We start from the raw sequence: 27,604 nt of genomic DNA, 5'->3' as shown, positions 1-27,604 counted from the left end.
ATGATGAAGCTTTTCCCGGGTAAGTTGAAGAGTAAGTGGACGGGCCCGTTTGTGATTGTTGGAGTTGGTAATCACGGGCAATTCGAGATTGAGGATTTTGATGACCACATTCGACAAGTGGTAAATGGCTATAGGTTGAAGCCATATTTGGAGATGGAGGATATTCACAAGATGGACAAGGAATCGGTGAGTTTCATTGTGACCTCACCGGTTTATGAGGATAATTGAAGCATTCGAGACATTTTCGAGCTGTAGATACGCAATTCAGCGCTGACCGGGAGGCAACCCGAGGTTTGTAAGTGTGTTCCAGTTTATTTTCATTTTTTTTGAGTCGTTGTTTGACTTTTGTCTCGAGTTTGGTGCAGTAAATCCCAAGTGTGGGGAGGCTTTTGGTGAAGTGCAAGTCATAGAATTTTGGTAAGCGTTTGGTTCATTTCACGTCAATCCAGGTATGCAGTGAAAATTCCAACTTCGGAAACGTGTTCAGGATGATGTCGGGATGTCGAACAAATCGGCAAAAACCTTCTGTTCATTGGGCTCCATCGCGTAGCGCGATGGCCCTGGACAGCTCACCATCGCACTACGCGATGGTGGCTGGGACATTCTTGACTTCTAACGTCATCGCGTAGCGCGATGACGCCAGACCAGACACCATCGCGCTACGCGATGGTGTCTGAAACCCTAATTTTATAAAATTGGGTCGCGTAGCGTGGCCCATATCCTCTTGACCCGTCGCGCTACGCGAGGGGTCGTGGATCATCCGGAAAAAAATAGAATAATATAAAATAAATAAATAAAGTTTGATATTATATAATAATAATATTTATATATATATATATATGTATATATATATATAACCACTCCGTCTTCACACCTCCCTCACTTCATCTCTCTCTCACTTCAATCACCGGCTCACCACCATCGTCGTCGCTCATTGCACCATCTCACCGTCTTTCATCATCATCGCCGTATACCGCCGGCCACCACCCACTGCTACAATCGCCGTCAACCATCCACCACCACTATTCCAGTGGCCATCATTATACGTCACCATTATCTTGTGCTTTTGACTTTCCGATTCTCGAGGTAAGGATGTTCATTCAAATGTTATTATCGGATTGTCGTAGTTTGATTGTTAAGTTGTTTGCGGTTCGATTCGAGTCGAGTAGCTAGTTAATTTGTGTGTCGGGACACTTGGCCTGAATTAGATATATGAGTTGAGTATCATGGATTTTGGTTATTGGTTTTGGGTAGTTTGGTCTTTGGCGGAACGGAATTTGTCGGGTGGAGATTGTAAATGCGGTGTCGGGTCGGGTTTTGTAATTCAAAAAATAAAGATAATAATAATTCAAGTAAAATAAATTCTGAAAAATTAATTAATATTATAATATTATTTTAATTTAAGAATTATAAAAACTTAATTTTAATATTTTAATATATATAAAATCATATAATAAAATTTTAATATTTTAATCAATACTAATAATAATATTTTCTAATATTTTAATATACTTTAATATTATAATAATACATAAATTAACTTAATAAAAGTTTAACAAATTTTAATTACTAATAATAATACTACTAATAATATCTATTAAATTAACTTAATATTTTAATAATAAACTATATAATATAAATTAATCTATAATAATAACATAATAATTGAATTTAATAATATTATAATAATATAAATGAATTTTGAGGCTCGAACCGCCCAATTTTTGAATCACGATTGTGTTTGTTGTGTTGCACGTTTTTCGAGACAATAATCAGTTGTGTCTGTTTCATGTCGTTCGAGTCAGTTTTGTTCGAGTCGAGTTGTCTGTAGTGTCGTGTCCCGGGATTTTGAGCGTTAATCGTCGTTTGGTTATCCGCTCGTACTCAGTCTCCATTCGGGCGGAGATACCTCGATTCATTTTAGATGTAAATAGGATTTCCCGAAATTTTTCTCGTTTTTCGTGTCTTATATTGATATTCTATCTTTGTCGTGCAGTATGTCAGACGTTCCAGGTTCTTCATCGGGCGCTGCCAGGCGCAAGAGACAGAGGCCAGCCGGCGCTGGACGACGTGGTCCCGTTGCCCGGCCGAGAGGAGTTCCAGATCCCCCACAGCCTGTGGTGCGCCAACCACGGGTTATCAGGTATGATGGGGACAAGATCCCGATCACTCCCGATACGGTTCGGGAGTTGACCATGGGGGACGACCGCCTGATCCCTCATATCATTTTCTGATTCGCTCCTTTGTCGGAGGAGTAGACTTCGTAACGCCGCTTCATGGCGATGCAGCTGCTCCGACATCGGACGATCGACTGGGTACTGCTCAGTGTAGTAGACCAGGAGGGGGCCGTCCATGCGATGTTGAGCGATCGGTGGGTCCAGGTCCTCACGTGTGACTCGGTACAGTATGTCGAGCTCACATATGAGTTCTTTTCTACATTCCGACACGTGCCTACTGATTTCCCCGAGCCCCACGCGGTGTCATTTGCCCGTGGCCGGCAGACATTTGAGATGTCCGTACCTCAGTTTGTCGGGGCCACCAGCTACTACACCGCGGAGGAGGTGCTGACCCCGGTGTTCCTTACGAGCGTCCGGGGTTATACTTTTCGGGTATAGACTGACCGAGAGTTTTGGCTGACTAAGGCCTAGTTAGGCCAGTTTTGGGCCACTATAGCAGACGGGTCCCACTCGAGCACCGTGGTTGAGTCGTCCATTCGGAACCCCGTCCACCGATACCTTCACCGCATTGTTGCCTGCTCTATCGTGGGTCGTCATTCGGGCCACGAGAAGTGCAGCAACATTGATCTTTTTTCATTTCTATCGATGATCACGGGCCGGGAGGCCAATATAGCGACATTGCTTCTTGCGTCGTTCTCCCAGAGCTGTGGTTGGTAGGGCCGGTCAGCCCAGTTAGTATTGCAGAGCGCCTCGGGGTATTTGATCGTTACCCACTAGAGTATTTTACCCTAGGGCCTGCTACGACCCCGTACGCATTGGAGGACCCCGGAAGGCCGGGATATGCGAGCTACACGATCCACCTACGCTCGTCCCGGTCCGACAGGGTCCTCAGGCACCACCACCTCCTGGGACAGACGCGGCTGTCGCGCTTCAGATGGGTATTCTGACTCATCGACATCCCATCTATGTCCCGCACAACATAAAACCACAACAGCAGCATCCTCTCCGCCAACCACAGCAGCCGCAGCAGCCAGTCACACTCGAGAGCATACATCAGCAGCAGATGGAGATGTGGGCCCACATGGCCCGCCAAGACGAGTACTTTCGCATTTTGTTTACTCATCTGCAGGTATCGATCCCAGCATCCTTACAGTCACATAAGAGTGCTGGAGATCAGGCGGAGGCATCTGGCTCGGGTCAGGCAGCTGATCAGCCTGACCCCGCGGGAGGCGAGTAGATGGCAGCAGACGCCGGTTACCGTTTTTGGTTGTTTTTCCATTTATTTTGTTTTTATTCAGATGGTCTGTATTATATTATATTATATTTGGGAAAACATGTATGGGTAAACGGTTGGGTAACATTTGTATATATATCTTGTGATGTTTGTCTGTTGTATTTTATTTGTATATTTGTTTGTGTTGCTTTTGGAACTTTGTGGGTGTGTTCACTATAAACCCTCACGAGACCTCACTCCTCCACCCGGGCTACCGGGGGGTTTAAAGGGCTTGTAGCATATGCTAAATGCTACGAAAGTGAGTTAGGTCTTTTATTATTTTTAATTGGTTAACAAAGTTTTTTATGAAACTGAATAACTCGGCTCGGTAATGTTTTTATAATATAATAATTTTACTCTCGAAAGACCTAAATCGTTATACTTGTGAGTGGTTGCTTATACATGTCTCAAGATTTGTGCAAATTTGGTTAATCAGTATTGGTCGGAGATGGAGATGTGTGTCACGAGTGTGTTGAAAGTAATGAACCGAATTTAGCATTGCATTGTTGTGATTATCAGGTGATTTTAGTTTCATAAACTATTTTGTTGTTTTTATTTTAGTTGTTAAAACTATAATTGTATTATTTGTTTAAACCCATCACATTTGTTCATCGAGTTTTCAAGTAGTAAACTGTCAGTTCAACCCCGTCCCTCAAATGATTATTAATTGTTTTATTATTTTAACATTGAGGACAATGTCAACCTCAAGTGTGGTGATGGGGGAAAATTGAAATTTTTAGCCCAATAGTACCTCGAAGAGTATTCAGAAACTTAAGTTATTAACTGTCACTTATTGCTATTAATGTCAAGTTAGAGGTTTTTGGTCATGGTTGGTTTTTCAGCTTCTCGATAGTTTTCCCGACAAATGTTTTTAAAATGAGAAGTTGAAAATGGAATCGTTTAGGCGGGGATAACGAGTCAAGGGGACGGGTATACATGTTTCTTATCGGCAGCCTTTATTTTTCCCGACATATTGTGAGATTAGCCCCTATACTTAATACACATATTATATAATAGATATAAAACATGTCTTGTCATTTATTGAGGGAAATCGGTATGTTTTACAGAATTAAAACTTGCTTGTCACATGCTTTTCGAGATCTTAATACCACCACCTGTATCGAGATTAGGACTTTAGAAAACCCATTCCGTACATATTTCCTCACTAAATAAATTCTTTACCCGACATTATCCCCTAGGAGCCCGTTTGGACCATATTCCCTTTTCATTTGCTAAACTGAACATTACATACCATTTCAGCCTTGGTCTTTATTTTATTTTTACCCGTGTGATGAAATCCAGTTCGTTATCGAGTTGTATATATTTCGAGTTGTGCTTAGCCAGACGAGTTGTAAAGTTGTAAATATCAGTTATTGATGTAAAAAAAATGAAAAATAAGCAAAAAGACAAAAAGAAGTTATCAGTTTAGTATTTCAGTTGTTATTAGCAGTCGAGTATGTAAATAGCAGTTGATTGTGTATTTGGTTCGTTTGTATTCATGAGTCTGTATATTGGTTTGTTTAAGTGGGTTTCATCCACCTGAGTCACTAAATAGGCCCAATCCGCACCCGAACCTAAGCCTCAGCAAAACAAGTCCGAGTCTTTATGCAACCGGTGGTTAATGGGTGGAGATAAGACTGACCTGCAAGCGTATTAAGTTGTAACTTATATTAGGTATTTTCAGGGCAGAGACATATACTAGCACATCTTTTGCTAGTCCAGATATTAAACCGAGAGGAGTGTTGATAGTGTGAGGGGTGTGAACATGTATGCCCTAACCGGAAAAAAAGTACACTTGTCTGGGCAATTCTAGGGTTTTATGGTAGCATTAACTTTATTTGTGGGTTGTCAATCTAGAAAGTGTCACTCTGGGAAACTTGGTATGACCTTAAACCTTACTAGTATTAACGGTGATAATTGGTTGACCTATGATGGCGGTTAATGCCTACTTTAGAGTTTTGCTTGAGGGCAAGCAAAAGATAAGTGTGGGGATATGATGTTCGGTTTAATTGTACATATATTAACGTGTTAACATAATCGTTTTAATCGTTTAGTTTAGGAACTTTGGTACTTCATACGTGTTTGTTGTGTTTCAGGTCACAGGTACTTAACGCGCTTAATTTGGACCTGTACGAGCACGGAATGAAGACCCGGGATGTCTAGCACGCGAATCGAGACATTAATATGGACTTGCTGAGTGAAGTGACCCATCACGTAGCGCGATGGGTATTGAAGGTGGGGCATCGCACTACGCGATGCCCTGTAATTTGACCAGGCGTTGACTTTGGTCCATCGCGTAGCGCGATAGACCAGGACAAGAGACCATCGCGCTACGCGATGGTCCCCATAATCGTGAAAGTTAAGGTTTGATTTTATATTTCGTTTTGATGACCCTAGACGCCATTATTCAGTTTCCAGAGCATTTTTAGAGAAGGAGAGCGGCCTACCATCATTCTCAATCATCTCAAGGCCTCATACATGTTCCATAACATCGTAATCGAAGACCGAGACATACCGAGACACGGCTAGACCCTTCGAGTTATACCCGGGATGTATAGTTTGTAATCTTTCAGTTTATTTCTCATGTACTAGAACAACTAATTGTAATTATCTTAATGTTAATCTATGGGAATTGATGTTTAGTATGTCCGTACATTCAGTCGGTTTAGGTTTATGTCGATCAGAACGATTAGTTTGTCGGTTGCTATAATAATTGCTCGTAGGATTGTTTTAACCTATTAATTATGAGAAAGCATACGTTTGCCATTAGTTGCGTCACACTGGCAGGGACCGTTTGATAACTAGTGTCGTGTGTTAGAGAGCGTGGATGCCTAAGGTTTAACTGGTTAGTCAGTCTGTGGTTGACACAAGATAGTTTATCTGTTAGGTTGCATGAGTTTGCTGTTAGTTTGTTTACTTGAATTCCCTGGTGTGATTTGCTTTGTTTGATTGATTGAATACTTTATTAATTGTTCGTTTCTTATAAAACCAAGTTGTTTGCTAGTGTGATTAGCACTTTGATATAGTTCACTTCATAATGTTAGGAATCGATTTTACTTCACACTGACCACATACTTCTCGTGGTTCGACACCCTAGTTACCCTAGCTTGCTTAGGTGATTAGGACACTAGATTTAATTGCTTTTTACTTGATAGCGACAGTCTAGCATCAATATGCGAGTCTTGGGCATGCATTGCGAAAATGGCTATGATCTCCACAATTGTAACAAACTCTAATAGTTGAGGGTGCTTGAGTAAACGATTGAGCATAAGGTAAAGCTTGGGGTTAGGTAAGAGGTGAGGTAAATGGTTGAACCATGGGTTGCTTGAGTTCACGACATGTGGTAATGAGGTGACCAAAACGACCGCAATGGGTGCATTGATGACACTTCAATGTTACGGCATGGCGAAACTTGCACGTGCTACACAAAGGATGGGGTCATGTGTAGGACTTTTTGTTGGGAGGTGCTTGTTGGGCTTGCGGCTGGGCCAAGACATACGTTTGGGAAATGGACTTTCTTTTATTGTTGTGGTAGTGGAAGAGTTGTTATTGTTAAGCTTGGTGGACTCAGGTGTAGAGGCTTTGGGCTTTGATTCTTAGCGGCTTCGGGTGAACCCTTATCATTGGGCTTCATGGAACTTTTCCGCGTCAAGGTCCCGACTTAACGTAGTTCTCGGTGAGGGTGCCGGCTAAAGTGATGACATCATGGTGGATATTCAGATCACAGCTTAGCACGTAATCTTGGATTTGCGTGTGCAAGCCCAAGAAGTACTTATTGATGGCACGCTCGAGAGGAGTGACCATATGCGGGATGAGGAGGCTTAGTTCGTAGAAGCGGTATTGTCACCACCTTCTTGCTTCAAATTCCAAAATTCTTTATCTAACCTCTAGAGCTCATATTTAGGACAAAGCCTTTTAAGCATGAGCTTCTTGAGATCAGCCCATGACAAGGCCATGACAACTTCAGCCCCAAGAGAGTGTTTTTCACTATTCCACCAAGTGAGGGCGCCAAGTTCAAAGACATTCGAGGTATAGGTGGTCTTTTTATCTTTCGAGCATGCACAATGAAGGAACACACTTTCTATCCGCTCGAATTATTTGAGGAAGATGGTACCTTTGGCCCCAACGTATTTGGGCAGGTTAATGTTTGTGAATTGTTTGAAAGTGCAAGAAATTGGGTTTGGATTTACGGGTGTGGTAGCGGCATTCACGGTTTAGAGCTGGGAAATGATTGTTAGAAAGACTTCCGCCATTCCCTTATCAATGCAGGATGACATGCTGCCAGAGCTGCTTGTGCGACGATGGGCTCGACGAGAAGAAGACATGCTACAAGGACAAAATGTGAAAACTTTTGAGATTTTGGGTAAAAGGTGTACGTATGTGAATTTCTTTTTTCAAAAACTTTCGCGAGGATACAAAATGTAGATTTTATTAACCTTAACTTAGAGTATTGAGGAGGTTGAGTTAATTAAAACATTTAAAAAATTTATATTAAGGGTTGAGATATGCACGGATTTACCATGAGCTTGTCCCAACAAAATCAGAAAATTACCTTTCATAACAAAAACACAATTAGTACAAAAATCTCATTGTTGAAATATCCATGTACCACCAAGGCTTAATTTTCAACAACAGATTCAAATCGAGATGAGGGCATTGAGGTGAATGGTTGGGGTATCTATGTATCACCATGGCTTTTCCCTAGCATTCTTTCAACTAAAACAACATATGGAAAAAACCAAGTCTAGCCACCAACCACCGTGAATTCGGTTATAATTAAGGTATTTGATCGTCACATGATCACTTTTGATACAATGAGGTTAGTAAATTCGTAGACGTTTAGTGTGATATGCTTTGGCCTAATAGGTTTCACAACCTCGCCGAACCCCTCCTGGAAAGCAACCGGGTCTTGCGGTTGAGTAAGATTTATGTGCATTGCATTTCCTTAGGCTCGCAAATAACGCATTATTGATGATGATTAGGCATTAACGTTATGGTCTCCAAATTGGTGCAAACATGAATCTTATTAATTCTTGGGACCTGGTTGTTGAGTTGTTTAAAAAATGGTTGTCGGGATGGAAAGCAAAGATTTTGTCTTTTGGAGGAAGACCAACAGTGATTAAGTCGGTCTTGAATGCCCTCTCGACTTACTACTTTTCTATTTTCCGGGTGCCCGACGAGGTGTTGGATAAGTTGGATATGTTGAGAACAAAGTTTTTTTTGGGGTGGATCAGAAGATAAGGCGAAGATAAATTGGGTTTCTTGGCAACGAGTCACGGCTCCTAAAGAATACGGGGGGTTAGGTTTGGGGTCGTTGCGGGATACGAACCGGGCTTTATTAGCGGAATGGTGGTGGAAATTTGAGGGGGAACAGGACAAAATATGGAGAAGGGTAATATGGTCTTTACACCATTCATCTAGATATTGGCTTAGTGCCCCGCGAAGGTGTCGATTCTGAGTCCATGGAAGCAGGTGAGTCGAAACTCAAAAGAACTCAATATGTTGGGGTTGAATTTAGATCTGTTGGTGAAAAAGGTTGTAAATAGTGGTAATAAGACTTTATTTTGGCTGGATTATTGGATTGGAGACGACACTTTGCGAGTAAAGTTCCCCCGTTTATTCGACTTAGAAAGAAATAAAGATTGCTCCGTGAATAATAGGTTGATAATGGTGAATGGAATTATTTGTAGTACATGGGATTGGAGGAGATATCCAGGCTCGATACAGGAAGTTGGGGTGTTATGGGAGTTACTAAAACTTTGTCAACATGTGGTTATAGGGGCTGGTGATGATAAGGTTGAATGGGGTTTGGACACGCCCGGTGTTTTTTTTGGTTTCAAGTATTAAAGATAAGATAAGAGTTATAGGTTTGAACCAAGTGGATTATAAAATCGAGTGGAATAATTGGGTCCCTTGTAAAGTTGGAATTTTGGCTTAGAGGGTGGAGATGAATAGGATCCCGGTTTTAACTTTGTTGGCTAAAAGAAACATTGCTGTAGTGTCTTTTGGTGGTCCAGCGTGCGATTTGTTGGATGAAACGACTGAGCACATTTTTGTTTTGTGCGGTCTCTCTCAATCCGTGTGGCATGCGATATCCATGTGGTGTAATGTCCCTCAGATGTATAGGTATACCAAGTTCTCTAAAAGAAAGACGAAGGTGTTTCATGCGATTTGTCTCGTTACGCTATAGTGTTTATGGAAGGCTAGAAATGAAATGGTGCACAACAGGTTGCCGGTAACAGTTGGTACGGTGGTGGATAACGTAAAGACTCTAAGCTTCCTTTGGGTAAGAAATAGATCGAAGGGGCTTTCGGTTTCGTGGACGGATTGGGTTCGTTTTGTTGTATAAAGGGTGGGATTGATGCCCATTTTGGAGTAACCATGGTTGGGTCTAGTAAAATCTTGCTGGGCCGATTTGGTTGTTTGTTGTATTTTTATGATGCCTAAGAGCATTCTCAATTCGTTCCCTAAAATTATGTGAGGGGGATTTGCAAATTATATGGTATGGTTATAAGTGGTTGTGAGTAGAGGAGAGAGAAAATTTATATGGGAAAGTTAGATTTAGGGTTTCACTGTAGATACTGTATAATTTTTTAATATTTTTATAAAGTAGTTGTGAGTGAAAGAGAGAGAAAATATGATGATAAAGATATAAAAATATTATTTAATTAAACAGGAGGGAGAAAATACAATGTTTTTTAGTGTAACTACCTATGCTAATAAAATAAAATAATAAAGATGACGTGTCAGTTTCATATTCTTTGTTGGCTAAATTTTCCTGCTTAAATTCCTAATATCTATTTATAGACATTCTAAGAACTTTCCATATTATAAATGAAGATTATATATTCTAGAATTGGACAATTTCTTGTAAAACAAATAACGTTAATTGCAATTTATGTGTGAAAATATAAACCTAAAAATGTAAATGAAATATTTAACCAATTTTAATTTCTTTCTTGGCTAAATTTTCCCGCTTAAATTCCTAGTATCTATTTATAGGCATTCTAAGAACTTTTCATATTATAAATGAAGATTATATATTCTAAGATTATATATTTTAGAATTGGACAATTTCTTGTAAAACAAATAACATTAATTGTAATTTACATGTGAAAATATAAACCTAAAAATGGAAATGAAATATTTAACAAATTTTAATTTTAATTTATAATAGATATAATGTCATGCATAATAATATAAAAAAATATACCAATAATAATAATATACGATTTCTAAGATTACGTGTACATCTAAAAATTAAATCATTTTTCTTAATATCTTAAACTTTTTTAAATATCTGTATTTTGTAGCATAACAGCAAAAACATGTATACATATATATTATCTACCTACCTTTTATCCCCCGTATTACAACGAGCTGTTTTACGTTATTCGTTTATAATATTTATATATATTATTTGAATTTTAATTTTATGTATTGTAAAAAGGTTAATAATATACTTAAGATTTGATGATAAAATGGTCTCACAAATATATGAAATTTTATAACCCGGTATAAAAGCTATCTGGATTTGTTGAGACCCATGCCCTGTTTATTTTTTTTACTATAAATTGTTTCTTAATTATAAATAATATCTTAAAAAACGGTTATTAATTTTTGTATATCTCTATTTTATAGGATTTTCATATCAAACATTTGGTTAAATTATTTTTTAATTTAATGAGATAACCCGTTTAACATTTGGTTTGATGAGACCCATACCTGTGAATTCGGTTCAAATGCATGAGAAGCCTTCATTTACAAATAAAGTAGTTTGTTGGCTTGCGAGAATGTAGGAAGCAACCAGAGAGCTTTTAAATGTTTCGTTTATATATATTTAAGATTTAGAAAATCTTTTCATATGTAAAAATCGGATTTACATAAAAAAAAGAATTTTAGGAATTTGTACCATTAATAATTGATCAACCCAATATTGATTCTATATAACAAAATTTGAATTGTTTTTAAAAACTCTATTTAGTTTTTTTGTTTGTTTCAAAGTTAGGACTCCATTCAACACCACCAAATAAATAAATACCCTGATTAGATCTTCTTCTCCTTCATCATCCTCAACTCAACTAATGTCTTCTGCATTCACACGTCCTCAAATAAACACGGTTAGTTAGTTAAATGTATGCACGTTCGTTGTTAAATTAATATTCAAAACCACCCATATGATATGGATAACCAACCAACCTTGGGAAGCAATATCGGTTCGATTAAGTAAAGTATTTATGCTTTAAAGTTTCAATCACTTCACTTGCTTTTCTTTCAAATTGTAATTAATATTTGCCTGCTTTCTTAATTCTAATCTCTTCTGTTCTTGTTGAGTTGTTGTTGTTTATATGACTCAGATTGCTCTTCATTTCTTTTATTCATTCTTTTAACAATTATGCAGGTTTTCAAGACCGGTCCCCTCTTTATATCTTCCAAAGGTCAGTAAAAGCTCTGTTAATATTATGACTAATGCTATCATTATTATTACTACCTGTTTTTTTACGCTTTAAACATATGTTGCAACCTCTTTATGCTTTGGGATTTTATTGGGTATGATTGATTGATTGATGCTTGTGCTGCCACTAAACAATGTATATTGTTTAAGCTTGTTGGCATACTAAATTCATAATAAAGACCTCAGCTTGCATAAAGATTTTTGTTTTATATCAAATTTATAGTTCATGAATTCAAAAGAAGCCCATTTTTGTTTGCATAAGTTTTCTTTCATGTTTTAGTTTTTTTCTTAATTATATCAACACTGCCATGCATAAATGAATTTTACCGTGTTTTACATTTTCTGACTGAAATTAATATTTATTTTTGCTTCTTCTGCAATAATTCTTTGGTGATTCAGGGCTCGGATGGAAGTCATGGAAGAAACGCTGGTTTATTCTCACACGTACTTCTCTGGTTTTCTTCAAAAACGATCCCGTTAGTCATCTCTCACAGTTACTTTAAATTTTTTAGAAAATGTTGATTATCTTTCTCCTTCTCTGAACATAAACAATTTAAACGATCCCGTTAGTCATCTCTCACAATTACTTTATATACATTTATAATTATTTTTTGTATATATTTTAATTATAATTTTTTAAGATAATATATACTATTAGTTATTTTTATCATAGTTTATGTATAATAATTATAAATATATATCTGATATATAAAATAACAATTATATAAATAATAGGCTCGCGAGCTAGCTCAGGCTCGATAAGTGACGCCTGGGCTCGTGCTCATTTATTAAACAAGCTTATTTTTAGGCTCGAGCTTGTTTAAGTTTAGCATGATTCTAGCTTTTTGCGAGCCGATCACAAGTAGCTCATGATGGGATTGGCTCGTTTATGCCCCTAAAACAAATGCACAAAAACATGGCAACGTAAAGTAAAATAAAGTACAGAAGGTTTATCTGTGATTCACATGTGAAGTTTAATATTTGAATTCACATATATATTTTTTTCTTTTTCAGAGTGCACTTCCTCAGAGAGAAAGTGAAGTAAATTTGACATTAGGAGGAATTGACTTGAACAATTCTGGAAGGTAATAGTGGTTATTGGGCAGGTTCGCGTGTATTCATAGTGAAGTCTTTTTAGCTTTTAACATATAGTTTATTGAGAATTTTGTATTTTCAGTGTTGTTGTTAGAGAGAACAAAAAGCTGTTAGCTGTTCTGTTTCCTGATGGACGCGATGGTCGGCCATTTACTCTCAAGGTTTTAACTTTTACATGACACATTAATCACACTTAAATCAGCTTATGATTGAAATAATATTTTAAAATCACATTTGAAAACAATTACTTATTTTCAGACAGAAACATGTGAAGATTTGTATGAGTGGAAGACCGCACTTGAACAAGCTCTTGCACAAGCCCCAAATGCAGCTCTTGTTACGGGCCAGAACGGAATCTTCTGGAATGCTACGGTTGATTCAGATCGCGGGTCGTTTCTTCAATGTTTGTGAACTTCATTCTTAATCTTTAACTTTTTGCTGCGTGTGCCCGCCTTAGGACTAGGCTTGTAAATGAACCAAACTAAGACGAATGGAGCATGTTCGTGTTCGTTCATTTTACTTTAACCAAACAAATGATCGAACATGAACAATTAAACAAATGAGATTTTCTTGTTCGTGTTCGTTCAGGATGAAAATGAACATGCTCTTGTTTGTTTATATTCATTATTTAACAATGTAAACAAACAATTTACGAATGCAAACAAACGAACATAACTGAACATAGCTGAGTGAACAAAACTGATCTAAAATCAGTTAAAAGTAATGGGAAAAACAATGTGTTGGGCTTAAAAAGTTGTTAAAACTAAACTAATTTATAATGAACCAAAAATATTTAAATGAATATATTAATAAACCTTAACGAATGAACTTCCCACCAAACAGTTCATAACTGTTCACTGAGCATTCGGTTCGTTTACAGCCCTACTTAGGACCCCGTTTCAAGATAATTGAAAAATCTAGTGTCTTTAACCTTTGGCGGTAACTTATTGAATATTTATTTTTCAGGGAGAGATAAACAGCCCGTTAAGTCTTTTGTTGTTGGAAGACCGATATTGTTAGCACTGGAGGACATCGATGGAGCCCCATCGTTTCTTGAGAAAGCTCTTAGATTTCTCGAGACACATGGTTAGTTTCATTCTGAATAATATTGAAATGTATAAATAAAAAAGAATTATAGGTATTTTTATGAGGTAAACTTACATTCTCCCTGCATTAAAGGAAGCAAAGTTGAAGGAGTCTTGAGACAATCTGCAGATGTAGAGGAGGTGGACCGTAGAGTTCAAGAATATGAAAAAGGTTTCATTTTTTTTAATCATATTATTATTGCTGAATTTAGAGTTTGTTCAAATGCTAAAGTTTAATATACATTATTGTAGGAAAGGACTTCAGTTGTGATGAAGATGCACATGTTGTTGGTGATTGTGTTAAGGTACATATTTGATTTGATTCCGCTTATACGTGGAAGAAGGTTTAATTACTTTTAGATTATGTGATATTTAATGGTAGACTATTTTGCATCTTGTTTTGATTACTGATTATAATGTTTTTGTTTGCAGCATGTTCTTAGACAACTGCCCTCGTCACCTGTTCCTGCTTCATGTTGCTACGCTTTGTTGGAAGCTTATAGTGAGTTGTACTCTCCTCCCTATGTTTTCAGTTGAAGGCGCAATTATACTTGGGGATTAAAGATTTATTGTAATCTTTTATCTTCTTTTTTATTTTTGGTTTCATTTTTTTATTGAATGGTAGAATATGCTAGCTCTTTTCTGTCGGGCCTGTAAGCGAACCGGATGGTAAGTTAAACAAGCGTAAACTGACGAACATAAATGAGCATAAGCAATTGAACACAAAACGAATTTAAGTGAACGACCGAGACATGTGTTAATGTTCGTTCGTTTAACTATATGAACAAAAGTTTTTGTTCATGCTCCTTTGTTTATAAAGTCAACAAACTTCCCACAAAACGGTTCACTGAACTATCAATTCATTTACAGGCCTAGGTTTTTGTGATAACACATGAAGGGAAATCATGCTGTTTGAATTCACACTTCTTATTCTTAATAAAAATTGTATTTTTATAGTATGCATGCTAATAATTATTGCAATGATCCAGAAATTGATCAGAAGGAAGCTCGAGTAAACGCTATGCGAACTGCAATCTTTGAAACATTTCCTGAACCAAATAGGCGTTTATTTCAAAGGTTTTTTCTGGCTTATTATAATTGTACTGTGTCAGTTTTTTAAAAATCCAGTAATATTTTACTTGCAGAATCTTGAAGATGATGCACACTGTTTCTTTAAAAACTTCTGAAAACCGAATGACCGCATTAGCAGTTGCTGCTTGCATGGCACCGTTGCTCTTACCCCCACTGTTGGCTGGCGAGTGTGAGTTGGATGATGATATTGATGATAATTCTGCACAGCTGCTTGCTGCTGCTAATGCTGCTAGCAATGCTCAAGCTATTATTGCAACTCTTCTAGAGGAGTTTGAGAATGTATTTGATGTAAGACTGTTTTGTTTGTTCCAAGGTGTCAATTTTGGGCTGTTTGCGTTTGAGTCGGTCGATTTGGCTTGGGGTGGGGGTGGGGGTGGTGGTGGGGGTGGGGGGGGGGGGTTCCCTTTCAAATGGGTCAAATAAAAAAGTAGGAGTGTCCACAGTTTGGTTTTGGTGAATTTCTGGGCCAAACCATTTAAGTACAGTTTTGGGTGAACCGTTCGGTTTTGGTGGTTTGGGCTGGCTTTTTCATTGGCATTCATATCATCAAACCTTTTTACCTTTTGAGTATTAAAGGGTTTACTAAAGGAAATGAAAAAAAGAAAGAAAAGAAAAAAAAGTGATAAACAAAATTAATAGCATCAAATCGGTTGGATTAGTAATATATGTATTATAATTATGTGAGTCTTATTCGTGAAAACATATTACTATAGCTATTAAAATGTTCTAGACTAAAAAAGTAATTTTTGTAAAATATTTTAGATAGTTTGGTTTTGGCGTCCAGTTCCAAACCGTTTACCGAACTGTGAAACCCGGTTTCCAAAACCGTAACCCGAACCATTCACTCTTAACCTGGTCGCTTTAGCTCGGTTTGGGCAGTTTCAACGGTTTTTGAACACCCCTAAAAAAGTTTAGCTAAAATGAGAAGTCAAATGTTTCTAATGGGTTGAAAATTGAACGTCACCAGGATTCATTTATTCAAAGATTTATTTTTTTTACGGCTCAACGCAACTAGTCAACCTGACCCAGCCCATTCCTAACATGTACTGAAAATGTATCTTTCTTTCAGGATAATGCTATGGTGAGATGTTCTATATCAGCAGAATCTCGGGACATTAGTGCAAGTGAGGATTCAAGCGATGATGAAACTATGGATATAGAAAACAATGTTTACCATGATGCAGAAAACGAAGCTGGTCAAGAATCTGATGATGATGATGATGATGATGATGATCCCGAACGTATATTTAGTGGAAAGTTGAGTGAAAGCAGCGGTTATGCTTGCAGTGATCTTTATGACTTTAAGGTACTTACTTTCTAACTATTGGCTGAGGTGGTAAAATTGACAGGTTAGGTAACGAGTCAAAATGAGTAATTTTGGGCCGGGTTGGATTAAGCTTAAAACTCTTTTTTGACCAAAATTATAAATAAATAATGTGTAAAATATCATTACAAAGTCTACATTAATTTAATAATTATTTAACTTTTTGATCGAACTGATTTACGAGGTTTGATGAATTAAAATTACATTTTGGCTGATTTAGACTCGTTTGACCCGCATTCAAGGATGATTTCAACCCGTTTGACACCATTCAAGGGTATTTCAACCCATTCACCCGTATATTATCAATCGGCGACGTAAAAGTTTTTTATATTATTTTATCTTGTTTTTTATTTTATTTATTTTTTAAATCTGTATTTTTTTTTTGTTTTAGTTCCGGTACCGTAGAGATTAACAAACATAACCGAAACTGACTGAATTCACGTCAACTTGTAGAGTTAAAACGTCCCTGATTCGCAACCTTTACTCTAGAATGATCTTAACCATATCTTCATCTTTCCTATTTTCGTTCTTTCTGAATTTTGATTTCTTGAGTTAAGTTGTAATCTGCATGAGATATTTCTTGTCCCCAAATTAGTGATTTTTAATGTTTGGCACTTATTTAGGTATGTGGAGCTGATGAAACAGATGTGGCATCTCCTAGAGACAATGTATATTCAGCAATTATATCAAATTCATTGGAAGATTCTCAACCTCTTGAAGAAGATTCTAATGTTGTAAGTAATGAGCAACAAGTACAGCAAAATAGGCCTAGTGATAATCAGATGGATGTACCTCAATCTTTATCTGGACTCGAATCAAGTACCGGGACTCCTGTTAGTTTGCTAACAGGATCAAATATTAGTTCTAGGCGTTCAACGATTTGGGGACGGAATAATGTAAGTTTCGTTTCTATTTATAGCTTTTTATTTTATTTTATTACTTTTATTTTTTTTAAAATTTAAAACTTGATATATAATATCTATACAAAACACACACAAACCTAACGAAATTTGTGGGTTTAGGTTTAGTATAAATGGTTTCGGATCAGACCCACGAACTATTTAGCTAAACGGGCCATGTTCGTGTCAACTTGGTGGGTTCGGGTGTTGACCTGCTTAATCAGTTTATTAAATTTATATTTTTCTAAATAACTTAAGCTCTTCGAGTAATTTTATACCAAAATTTGAAACTTTATAAATAAATTGGCATGCATAAATCCTAAATGCTTAAAAGAGTAATATGCATTTTTAGAATTTTAGAGTATTAATATGTGAAATTAAATAAATTTTTTCCATCTTAAATGATTAGATTCATGTGTGACATCTGACCCGTTTAGCAGCACTAAATACAACAAGGTCTCTTTTTGCTGATCGTTGTTCTTTCATTTCCACAGGGAAGAAAGACCCCCTCGGTGGAATCATTTGATTCCTCTGGCGAAGAAGAGTAAGATCATGGCACCTGTTACACTTCAGTTAATGTTATTTTTTCTGCATTTAATATCTTGAACTGAATTCTGTGCGTTTGTAGACTTGCTATTCAGAGGCTCGAGCTAACGAAAAATGACTTGAGGCAAAAACTTGAAAATGAGGTCATACTTTTATTTTTTTGCTTATTCTGCAGTGATCATATAATTTGTTAATAATATATTAATATTTGTTTAGGCAAGAGGAAACATGATACTTCAAGCTAGCTTGGAAAGAAGGAAGCGCACATTACATGAACGTAGGGTGGCACTTGAACAAGATGTAAGCCTGACTTGACACGCTTTTGACCAATGCTGAACTTGTGTTGACCTGACTTCATTTAATATGCTGGAGTTTGAGTTTGTTACCATTGCATGCTTCTGATTTTACTCACCCGTCATGACAGGTTTCAAGATTGCAAGAACAGTTACAGGCCGAGAGAGATTTAAGGTCCGTATTAGAAGTTGGGTTAAACATGTCTTCCGGACCGGTTTCTAGATACCATAATATGGATCCAAAGGTTTCTTTCCTTCACCTATATGTTTTGACTTTTTGTATGTTATTTCTTTAGTGGAAACACTCTTTGTCCAAAAATTTTAACTTGCAAATTAATGAGCCGAGCCTGAGCTCGACTAGTATTGATCTTGGCTCGTTTAACTTATGAGGGCTAGAGCACAAGCTTGGCTCGTTTTGAGCGTTATTTCTAAGGCTTGAGCTTGGCTTGCTAGTAGTTTTTCAAGCTCGAGCTCGGCTAGGGCTATCTGCTCGTTTTTTATTTATTACTTAATCTATATACATTCTAAATTATAATTTTTATATATGATAGTATATATTATTTAGTTATTATTTATCATAAGTTTATATATAATAATAATATATTAGATAAAAGGCTTGTTTAGGTTCACGAGCCAGCTCTAGCTAGATAAGTGAAGCTCAGGCTCGGGCTCGGGCTCGGGCTCGTTTAAGCTCTGTTTGATTCAAGTTTTTAGCAAGCCGATCTCAAGTAGCACACAAGCGTCTTGGCCTGTATGATTCGTCTATTACAGATATAATATTATTCCAGTAATAATAATACTTATTTTTTTAATAAATTTATTCAAAGGTTATATATGCTTTAGAAGTACAATCTGGGCCACTTTTAACCCTTTTAACCGTTTTTAGCTAACATTTTGTTAAAGTTATTTGATTGATCATATACTTTCAAATAAAGATGAGAGCTGAGCTGGAAGAGATTGTTATTGCTGAGGCAGACGTTGCTCGCTTAAAACAAAAGGTTGCAGAATTGCATCAACAACTTCATCAACAACGCCACTGCCACTATGATTATCAACATGACTATAATTATCAGCAGTGAGTTATTTTATTAATAAAACTTTTGGTTTTATGATGGAACACATTAATCTTTTTGTACTTGTTTGAATGCGTGATAAGTGATTATGTCATTTAACTAATCATAACCGGATTGTTAACTGCTATAAACTTTATAATATTTGGCAGGAGAGTTTTACAGCAACATTTTGATTCTACAATTTCTTATATCAACCATGAACGGAAACAAAGATCCGAGGTAAATATACTCTAAATACGATGATGATATCAATAATTATTCATATCTTTTGGCGATTTCAATTTCCAACCCATTAAAATGGGATGTTTGTGATCCTTAACGGGCCAGGTGGAATTGGGTCAAAAGTCATCTGAAGTGTACTCAAATGCATAAACAACAAAAATGCTTTATTAAACAAGGCCACACTTATTGTAATGCTATAGTTTTTTGTGTGATCGTGTTTAACGCATTAAGTATCCATAAATTAAAAAAAGGATAAAAAGTGTCTTGTGTGCGACCGACCCGAATAGGCTGCTAAACGGGGTGTGTTCGTGGGTTGGCATGTCGAACCCGATATAAACTTGGAAATTTAACACGAATGCCTTGTGTGGCACTGACCCGCCTAGGGCTGCTAAACGGGTCGTGTTCGTGGATTGACATGTTGAACCCAAGATGAACTCGAAAATTTTACATGAAAAGGATTATCGTCTCGCACACATGAAACTGAACAGGACACGTGTATGTTGACACGAATACGACCTGTTTAACCCTTAAAAAGACTAAATTTAGTTCTTTTCATATATTAATACTTTAAAATTCCAATTTTAAAAAGACTAAATTTAGTTCTTTTTATATATTAATAATTTAAAATTCCAAGTTTACATATTATTATTATTATTATTATTATTATTACTAGTCTGAATCTAAATTTACATATTATGTATTATTATTATAATGATTTTTTTAAGCAATTATGTTAAACCATGCCAATTATGAAATTTGGCATGAATTTACCCAAATAGTTTAAGTTATGTAAATCAAATTTAAAAGAACTAAAAAATTAAGTAAACACGTTAAATATGTCAACCTTAAAACCCACGAGGTTGATTTGAACACAGCCCGTTTAGATAAACGTGGGTTCGGGTCGACCTGAACTGACCCGAACGCGTTTAGACTAAACCCAAACTCAAAAATTTCATGTTAGGTTCGTTTCATATCAGAAATTCACACCCCTAGACCAGACCCGTTTTGCCACCTCTTGAGGTATGTTTTGCTCATTTGAACTAGTGATGTATCTATTTTTTATATAATTAGCAGGAAACTTCATTGGGAGCAGAACTGAGAAACATCAAAGGGCAAACCTTAATGAATGGAAACAAGAGTAGACAGCCTACTCGCGTTCAGTTTCTAGACCCGACAAGATTAAGTGATTCTAAAACTACCAAAACATCTACAAGCTTTTCCATAGATGAATTTGGGGCCTTTGATTATGCAAGTTTAGCATCTACATCCGGACCAACCGAGGTTAGACTTGATGCAAATGACTGACTGTATTTAAATTTTACTTTGTTTAATAGGGAAGTTAAACTTGCAAAACAGAATTGTATATTATTGTGATTGTAATCTGTACATTAAGAGAGTATATAATAGAATACAATATTACACTCTAGACCCTCTAATATAATATAATAATAAATTATGTCTAATATTCCCCCGCAAGCTAAGGCCGGGGAGCTATCCTTAGCTTGGACCGTAAGTAGATAAATCGCTAAGAGGGTAGAGGCTTTGTAAAAACATCTGCAATCTGATTCTCTGTAGAGATGAACTGCACTGAGAGTTTTCCTTGAGCAACCAGTTCTCGAACAAAATGAAAGTCCACTTCAATATGTTTTGTACGTGCATGGAAGACAGGATTTGCTGACAAGTATGTCGCGCCAAGATTATCACACCACAGTGTTGGGGCTGATTTGACTGGAACACGTAGCTCACGCAAGAGTGCTTGTAACCATGTTAGTTCGAGAACCGTATCAGCTAGAGCTTTATGCTCAGATTCTGTGGATGACCGTGAGGCAGTCTTTTGTTTCCTTGCAGCCCAAGATACAAGGTTCGACCCAAGATATATAGCATGTCCCCCGGTGGATCGACGATCATTTGGACATCCAGCCCAGTCAGCGTCAGAGAAGGCACTCAAAGTGTTGTAAGTGGCATTTGTGTAAGCATGAAGAACCGAGGATGACTGTTGTTTGAAGAGAAGGCCATGTGTGGCAGTACCCTTTAGGTAGCGCAAAATGCGTTTAACAGCCGACCATTGATTTTCGGTTGGCGAGTGCATGAGTTGACAGACCTTGTTGACTGCATAAGTGATATCGGGATGAGAAAGTGTTACGTACCGAAGAGCACCAACAATCTGTCTATATTTTACCGGGTTCTCACACGGGAGGCTGTCACCCAACGCCAAGTTGGCAGTTGTTGTAATAGGTGAGTCAACTGGTTGAGCATGTGATAAGTTTGCACATTGTAATAGTTCCAGAACATATTTCTGTTGAGACATTATAATGTCCGAGCCTTGGTAAATAATCTCAATACCTAAAAAATAGGAGAGTCGGCCCATGTCCTGAACCGCAAAGGACCTGCTAAGATTATGTACCATTTTATCAATCGCCTGGGGGTTGTTACCTGTCAAAATAATATCATCAACGTAGACAAGTAGATACAAAAGAGTGGCCCCGGATGAATAAATGAATAAGGACGGATCTGTCCTAGAACCTCGAAAACCAAGCCCACGAAGAGCTGTAGACAACCGCTGAAACCAGGCACGAGGGGCCTGTTTTAACCCATACAAAGACTTATGTAATAGACAAACATGATCAGGTCTTTGTGGGTCAACAAAGCCAGGTGGTTGTTGTAAATACACTGTCTCGTTTAATTCACCATGTAAAAATGCATTCTGAACATCAAGTTGTCGTAGTTGCCATTTTTGTTCAACTGCTAAAGAAAGGACCACAGGAATGGTGGTAGACTGGACAACCGGGCTAAAAAGTCTCCTGATAGTCAATACCCGGTTGTTGTCGAAAACCTTTTGCAACTAAACGAGCTTTGTGACGTGTAATAGCTCCTGTTTGGTCCCGTTTGAGTTTATAAACCCACTTACAATCAACAATATTAGAGCCCGGAGCACGAGGCACCAATGACCATGTATGATTTCTCATCATGGCCGAGTATTCTTCAGCCATGGCATAACGCCATTTAGGATGTGTGTTAGCAACAGTAAAGGAGGCAGGTTCGGTATCAGGATTAAGGGTGGTAGAGTGAAAAGATGTTGCATTAAAGGGCTTTGTAGTTTTTGGATTTTGGCGAAGGTTTGATGGGCGTTGACGGGGTGGAGGCTGGGCTGTAGAAGTTGGTTCGTTGGTGGTAGTTGGAATGGGTGTTGTAGAAGCCGTAGGGGCTGATATGGCTGTGGGGGCTGGTTGGGTTGAGTCAGTGAGCGGAGATAGTGAGGCTGGTGTTGAGGTCGTAAGAGCCGTGGAGGTGGTGTCGGTAGTGGAGGTTTTGACAGGTTTGGCTTTGCGAGCGTAAGTATGGATCAGAGGTGGACGACCAGAGGGTGAGGGCGGTGGAGGTGGTGTAGGCGGAATGGTAGGGTAGGAGGACACATACATATCTGTAGGTTGAGATGGGGAGCATGGGATGGATTGTGTGGAGAATGGGAAGTTGTGTTCATTAAAACGAACATGGCGTGCCACATAGATGCGTTCGCTTTGTGGATCGAAGCATCGATATCCATGATGAGTAGGACTGTAACCTAAAAAAACACACGGGGTGGACCGAAAGCCCATTTTATGTTTGTTGTAGGGGCGGAGATATGGGAAACACTGAGAGCCGAAAACTCGTAAAAAGGAGTAGTCGGGTGGATGGTGAAAAATGTGTTTAAATGGAGATTTAGATGAATTTGTGCGGGAGGGCATACGGTTTATTAGGTAAACTACTGTCAAAGGCAAAATTCCAAAAACTCTGTGGAACGTGTGATTGGGCTAATAAGGTGAGACCTGTTTCGACAACGTGACGATGCCGACGTTCCACAATGCCATTTTATTCACTGGTATGTGGACACGAAAGACGGTGTGTGATACCCAGGGTAGTAAGAAAGGTAGGCAAGCTTCGGAATTCTCCACCCCAATCACTTTGAACAGACTTAAGTTTAGTGTTAAATTGTCTTTCAACTATAGTGATAAATTGCTTGAAGATTCCAAAAACATATTTACTTTTGAATGGAAAAATCCACATAAACTTGGAGAAATGGTCTACACACAACAAAAAATAATTATGACCCTCAAAGGACGTAATAGGGGCGGGGCCCCAAACATCACAAAAAATAAGATCCAAAATACTTGAACTCTTAAAATTAGATGATAATAAATGTAATTTAGACGATTTTCCATAAAACATGAATCACAAACAGTGCTAAAAGCATTGCTTAGTAAAGGTAAATGATAAAAAGATAACATTGACTTCAAAAGCTGTGGATGAGGATGTACCAGTCTTTGATGCCAAGTTGATGTGGAGGCACGAACCACGGAGAAGGATACTTTAGACACGGGTTGTAACCGCGGGAGCTTGAGGGAGTAAAGACCACCATTACTTGGACCCGTGAGGAGGGTAGTGTGTGTAAACTTGTCCTTCACAGTAAAAAAAGTAGCGTGAAATTCAAAATAAACATTATTATCAAGGCAAAAACGTTGGACAGAAAGGAGATTTTGTTTTATTTCAGGGACATGAAGTATGTTTTTAAGGTCAAAGGTTTTTGCGGGTGAGGAAAAACGAGTAGAACCAATATGCAAAATGGGGAGACCGTTACCGTTGGCAACATGAAGACTGTCATCACCATGGTAGGCTTCAGAGTTATCGAGGCTAGAGAGATCCACTGCAACGTGGTTATTTGAGCCGGTGTCCGGGAGCCAATTGTTGAAAGTTCGTGAGCTATGTTCCGCATAGTTGGCAGATGGTTGTTGTCTTGAGCGGAAAGTGGCAGGGTCATGATTATGGCATTCAGACGGTATATGACTGATGCCACACCTGTTGCATGTGCCATAAACAATATTTTGATTAGACGCCCAATTAAATTGATTTCGATTAACTCCCGTGTTGCTACGGTTGTTATAGCTGTTGTGACCGCCACGTCCCCGACCGTTACCTTGTCGATTGTTTTGGTTACGGTTTGAGTTCCGGTTTGTGTAGTGGGCTTGTGGCGGCTGAGATGAAGGCAGCTGTAGTTGTAACCCTAATTGGGCAGCCAATTGCTGACTGCATGAATTGCATCAGATTGGGTCCCACTACACAAACCGGAACTCAAACCGTAACCAAAACAATCGACAAGGTAACGGTTTGTGAGCTGCTGTAAAAGCTTGTGTCGGTGGGATATCAACCGCTATTTTCTTATGCATATAATCATAATCAGCAATAACGCATGTAGTTCGTTAAAAGCCAATTGTCGTGTAAGAGCGGTGGTCTTCAGTCCATGGTATTCTTCACGAAGACCTGAGATCACAAGCATCACAATGTCTTTTTCTTTCATCGGTTCGCCAATATTGGCAAGTGCAGTCGCATATTCTTGAGCCCTAGTTAGATAAGCAGAAGTCGTCTCATCATTCTTCATCTCGATTCGAAGAAGTTGGGTCTTCAAAGTGTATTCTCTGGAAGCCGTATGAGGAGCATAGGCACGTTCCAAAGACTGCCAAAGATTCAGGGATGTCGAACCCTGAACATTGGAAGGAGCTTTCAGAGATTGTGGACAGCAAAAGCATGCGAATATGAGCATCATTAGAGACCCAAATAGCATGCTGGGATTGGGCTGAATCTGTTGTACAGGGGCGTCTTCCTTGTCTTTCCCAGAAGAGGATGTAACCGAGATAGAGGGTGAAGGTGATGGAATTGTGCCATCTATGTAGCCAAACAAATTATTGGTTATTAAGAATGGCTTAATCATAGTCTTCCAAAAACCATAATTGGTCGGAGACAAGGTAAATCCAAACTTGTGAGAGTTATGAATTGTCTTTTCGGATTGAGAGAATGCCACCAGATCAGTCATTGTAGGGACTGATTAAATTCAGCAAAGAAAAAAAAGAAGGTTCAGGTATGCAGGAAGATCGTTGATTGAAGGGTTATTGCTGGGTGGTGGGTGACGGCAGAATCAGGGTTGACCTAGCTGTGATACCAAGTTAAACTTGCAAAGCAGAATTATATATTATTGTGATTGTAATCTGTACATTAAGAGAGTATATAATAGAATACAATATTACACTCTAGACCCTCTAATATAATATAATAATAAATTATGTCTAATAAGGGATAAAATCATAAAACCATAACAGGTGTTGAATTGTTTTAATTAAGTCACTCATACTTTTTCTAACCATGAAAACCACTTGAGTTGTAATATTGTACCATTGTTAAATATTTTAAAATTGGTAAAGCTAAATGACCTTAATGGAACAATTATAAACTGAGGTTATTATTTAGTGACTTTTCTTCTTACAGTTACCTCCTACTTCAAGTTAAACATGAAATGAATAATCATTAAATAGTAACTAGTTTCGTATTTATTCCATTTAACATTTATAAAAATTTTCACAACAGTGAAACAATATTCAAACTTGAGTGTTTTTTGTTGAGTGATTTTAATGGAACAGTGAAGAAACTTGGTTACTGTTAGGTGAAATATTCATCGTTGGCTGCAGTAAAATAGTGTTTGGATACTAAAGTAAAGGTGTTAAATGTGTAGGTGATTGATCATTCAAGAAACCCGTTGGCGGCATCATCATCATCGACATTAGTAGAATTAACAACCCGTCTTGATTTCTTCAAGGAAAGGCGTTCTCAGCTCATGGAACAACTTCACAACTTAGACTTAAGCTACGCAACCTCGTCACAAAATGTTGCATATAAACAACCCGACCGGAAGATCCCTAAAAGAAGTTAACCCCTTTTGTATATCCTCTCTTTTCATGATTCTTTTTCATTTGGTGTCAAAACAAAAACACCAATTTGTTTTTTTTTTGTTAAGTGTGCTCCCCAAGAATCCTTGATTAATTGCATTATATATATGGTTTGATATGAAATGATGGCCAGCGTTGCTATTTCATAATGTAACCAGTGATAAACGTTTAAGCGATTCTCCACTTACAATTGGTTCAAAAGCAAGCTTACATACATTTTCTATACTTATTTCAGCAACTGAAATTTACATTTGTGGTATCACTAGATCAACTAAGTTGTCTGCTAGAAACCAATGATATCCATACTATAAATTAATTAGTTGATAATAAACAAGCCGAACGCTAGCTGAATAACTACCCATGAGCCAAACCGAGCTCAAGCTTGAGCTTTTAAAAGTTAAACGAGCTTGAGCCTAGATTAGAATAAAAATGTCAAAATTGAGCTGGCTTAGAATTTTGTTTTGCCGATTGGTTATTTTAAAATAAAATGTTTACGTAATTTAGAATAAAAAACGTCATGGTCAGTTGTATTTTATTTTAGAATCGAAAATAATAAATCAAATCACCCACCCTATTTGAGTCTTAGTCACTCAATTAAACCCCCTATCGGCGGAAGGCGCACTTGAGAGGAATATTTGAAAGCTTTAAATATTCTAAGTATTGATCTGTTCGAAGTAAAATCCCGATCACACTCGAAGATTACAAGGTCTAACGGAGCCATGCTTGTACTAAAGAACTTTGCTCAAAGACCTGCTTAGACTTGTATTTTATTTTGTTTTGTATTAACTAATGATTTGGGTTTGAAGGAATGTCAGCTCTGAAGGAATAAAACAACATAAAATACAAGTGTAAACAGGTCTTCGAGCAGGGTTCTTCAGTACGAGCAGGGCTCTGTTAGACCTTGTAATCTTATCGGGATTTTACTTCGACCAGATCAATACTTAGAATATTTGAAGCTTTCAAATATTCCTCTCAAGCAGACTTCATCTTCAGAAGCACACCAAACTTTGCTTCGATGTGCTTCTATGAGCAAGCAAGTTCTTGCTTGAATCTCTTCAGACTTCACTTGGGTTCATTTGAACATTCTAAGTATACTTGGGTACTATAGACATGCTCGAGTCTGAATCATCCTAGGAGTAACACTTAGGGCGCGTTCGTTTCACAGAATTCGTGAGAATTCGAAGGAACTGGAATTAAAATCCCATGACCATGGCGTGTTCGTTTTATTGGAATTAAAATCTTAATTCCATTTTGGTGTGTTCGGTTGTCAAGGAATTGGAATTGGAATTCAATTCCTTTAAATAAAGGGATTCTAAAT

The 27,604-nt window shown here is 37.7% G+C and overlaps 1 protein-coding gene across 1 annotated transcript; it reads left to right on the top strand.

The window, feature by feature from the left end:
* On the top strand, positions 1–26,270 carry LOC143584592 (rho GTPase-activating protein 7-like). The gene is made up of 26 exons (XM_077066612.1): positions 1–186; positions 332–417; positions 1,997–2,143; positions 2,970–3,406; positions 3,887–3,969; positions 11,852–11,888; positions 12,305–12,381; positions 12,920–12,990; positions 13,083–13,161; positions 13,259–13,403; positions 13,967–14,086; positions 14,180–14,257; positions 14,338–14,390; positions 14,518–14,587; positions 15,075–15,162; positions 15,231–15,465; positions 16,247–16,483; positions 17,125–17,397; positions 17,895–17,944; positions 18,029–18,089; positions 18,163–18,246; positions 18,371–18,484; positions 19,175–19,314; positions 19,462–19,531; positions 20,609–20,815; positions 26,073–26,270. Exons 1-26 carry the CDS (start codon positions 1–3, stop codon positions 26,268–26,270), a joined length of 3,426 nt encoding a protein of 1,141 aa, XP_076922727.1.
* The last annotated feature ends 1,334 nt before the right edge of the window (positions 26,271–27,604 follow it).

The sequence above is a fragment of the Bidens hawaiensis genome, unplaced genomic scaffold, assembly GCF_021521415.1.
Source record: "Bidens hawaiensis isolate Kalapana, Puna unplaced genomic scaffold, B.hawaiensis_p1.1 tig00033191_1, whole genome shotgun sequence".
NCBI lineage: Eukaryota > Viridiplantae > Streptophyta > Magnoliopsida > Asterales > Asteraceae > Bidens > Bidens hawaiensis.
This window is presented reverse-complemented; position numbering and strand designations above follow the sequence as displayed.

Bases quoted from the DNA above. Each gene is read 5' to 3' on its own strand.
- LOC143584592 (XM_077066612.1), top strand. From the start codon at position 1: ATGATGAAGCTTTTCCCGGGTAAGTTGAAGAGTAAGTGGACGGGCCCG. The intron at 187-331 runs GTGAGTTTCATT...ATTTTTTTTGAG, and splicing joins ACAAGATGGACAAGGAATCG to TCGTTGTTTGACTTTTGTCT. The intron at 11,889-12,304 runs GTCAGTAAAAGC...TTGGTGATTCAG, and splicing joins CCTCTTTATATCTTCCAAAG to GGCTCGGATGGAAGTCATGG.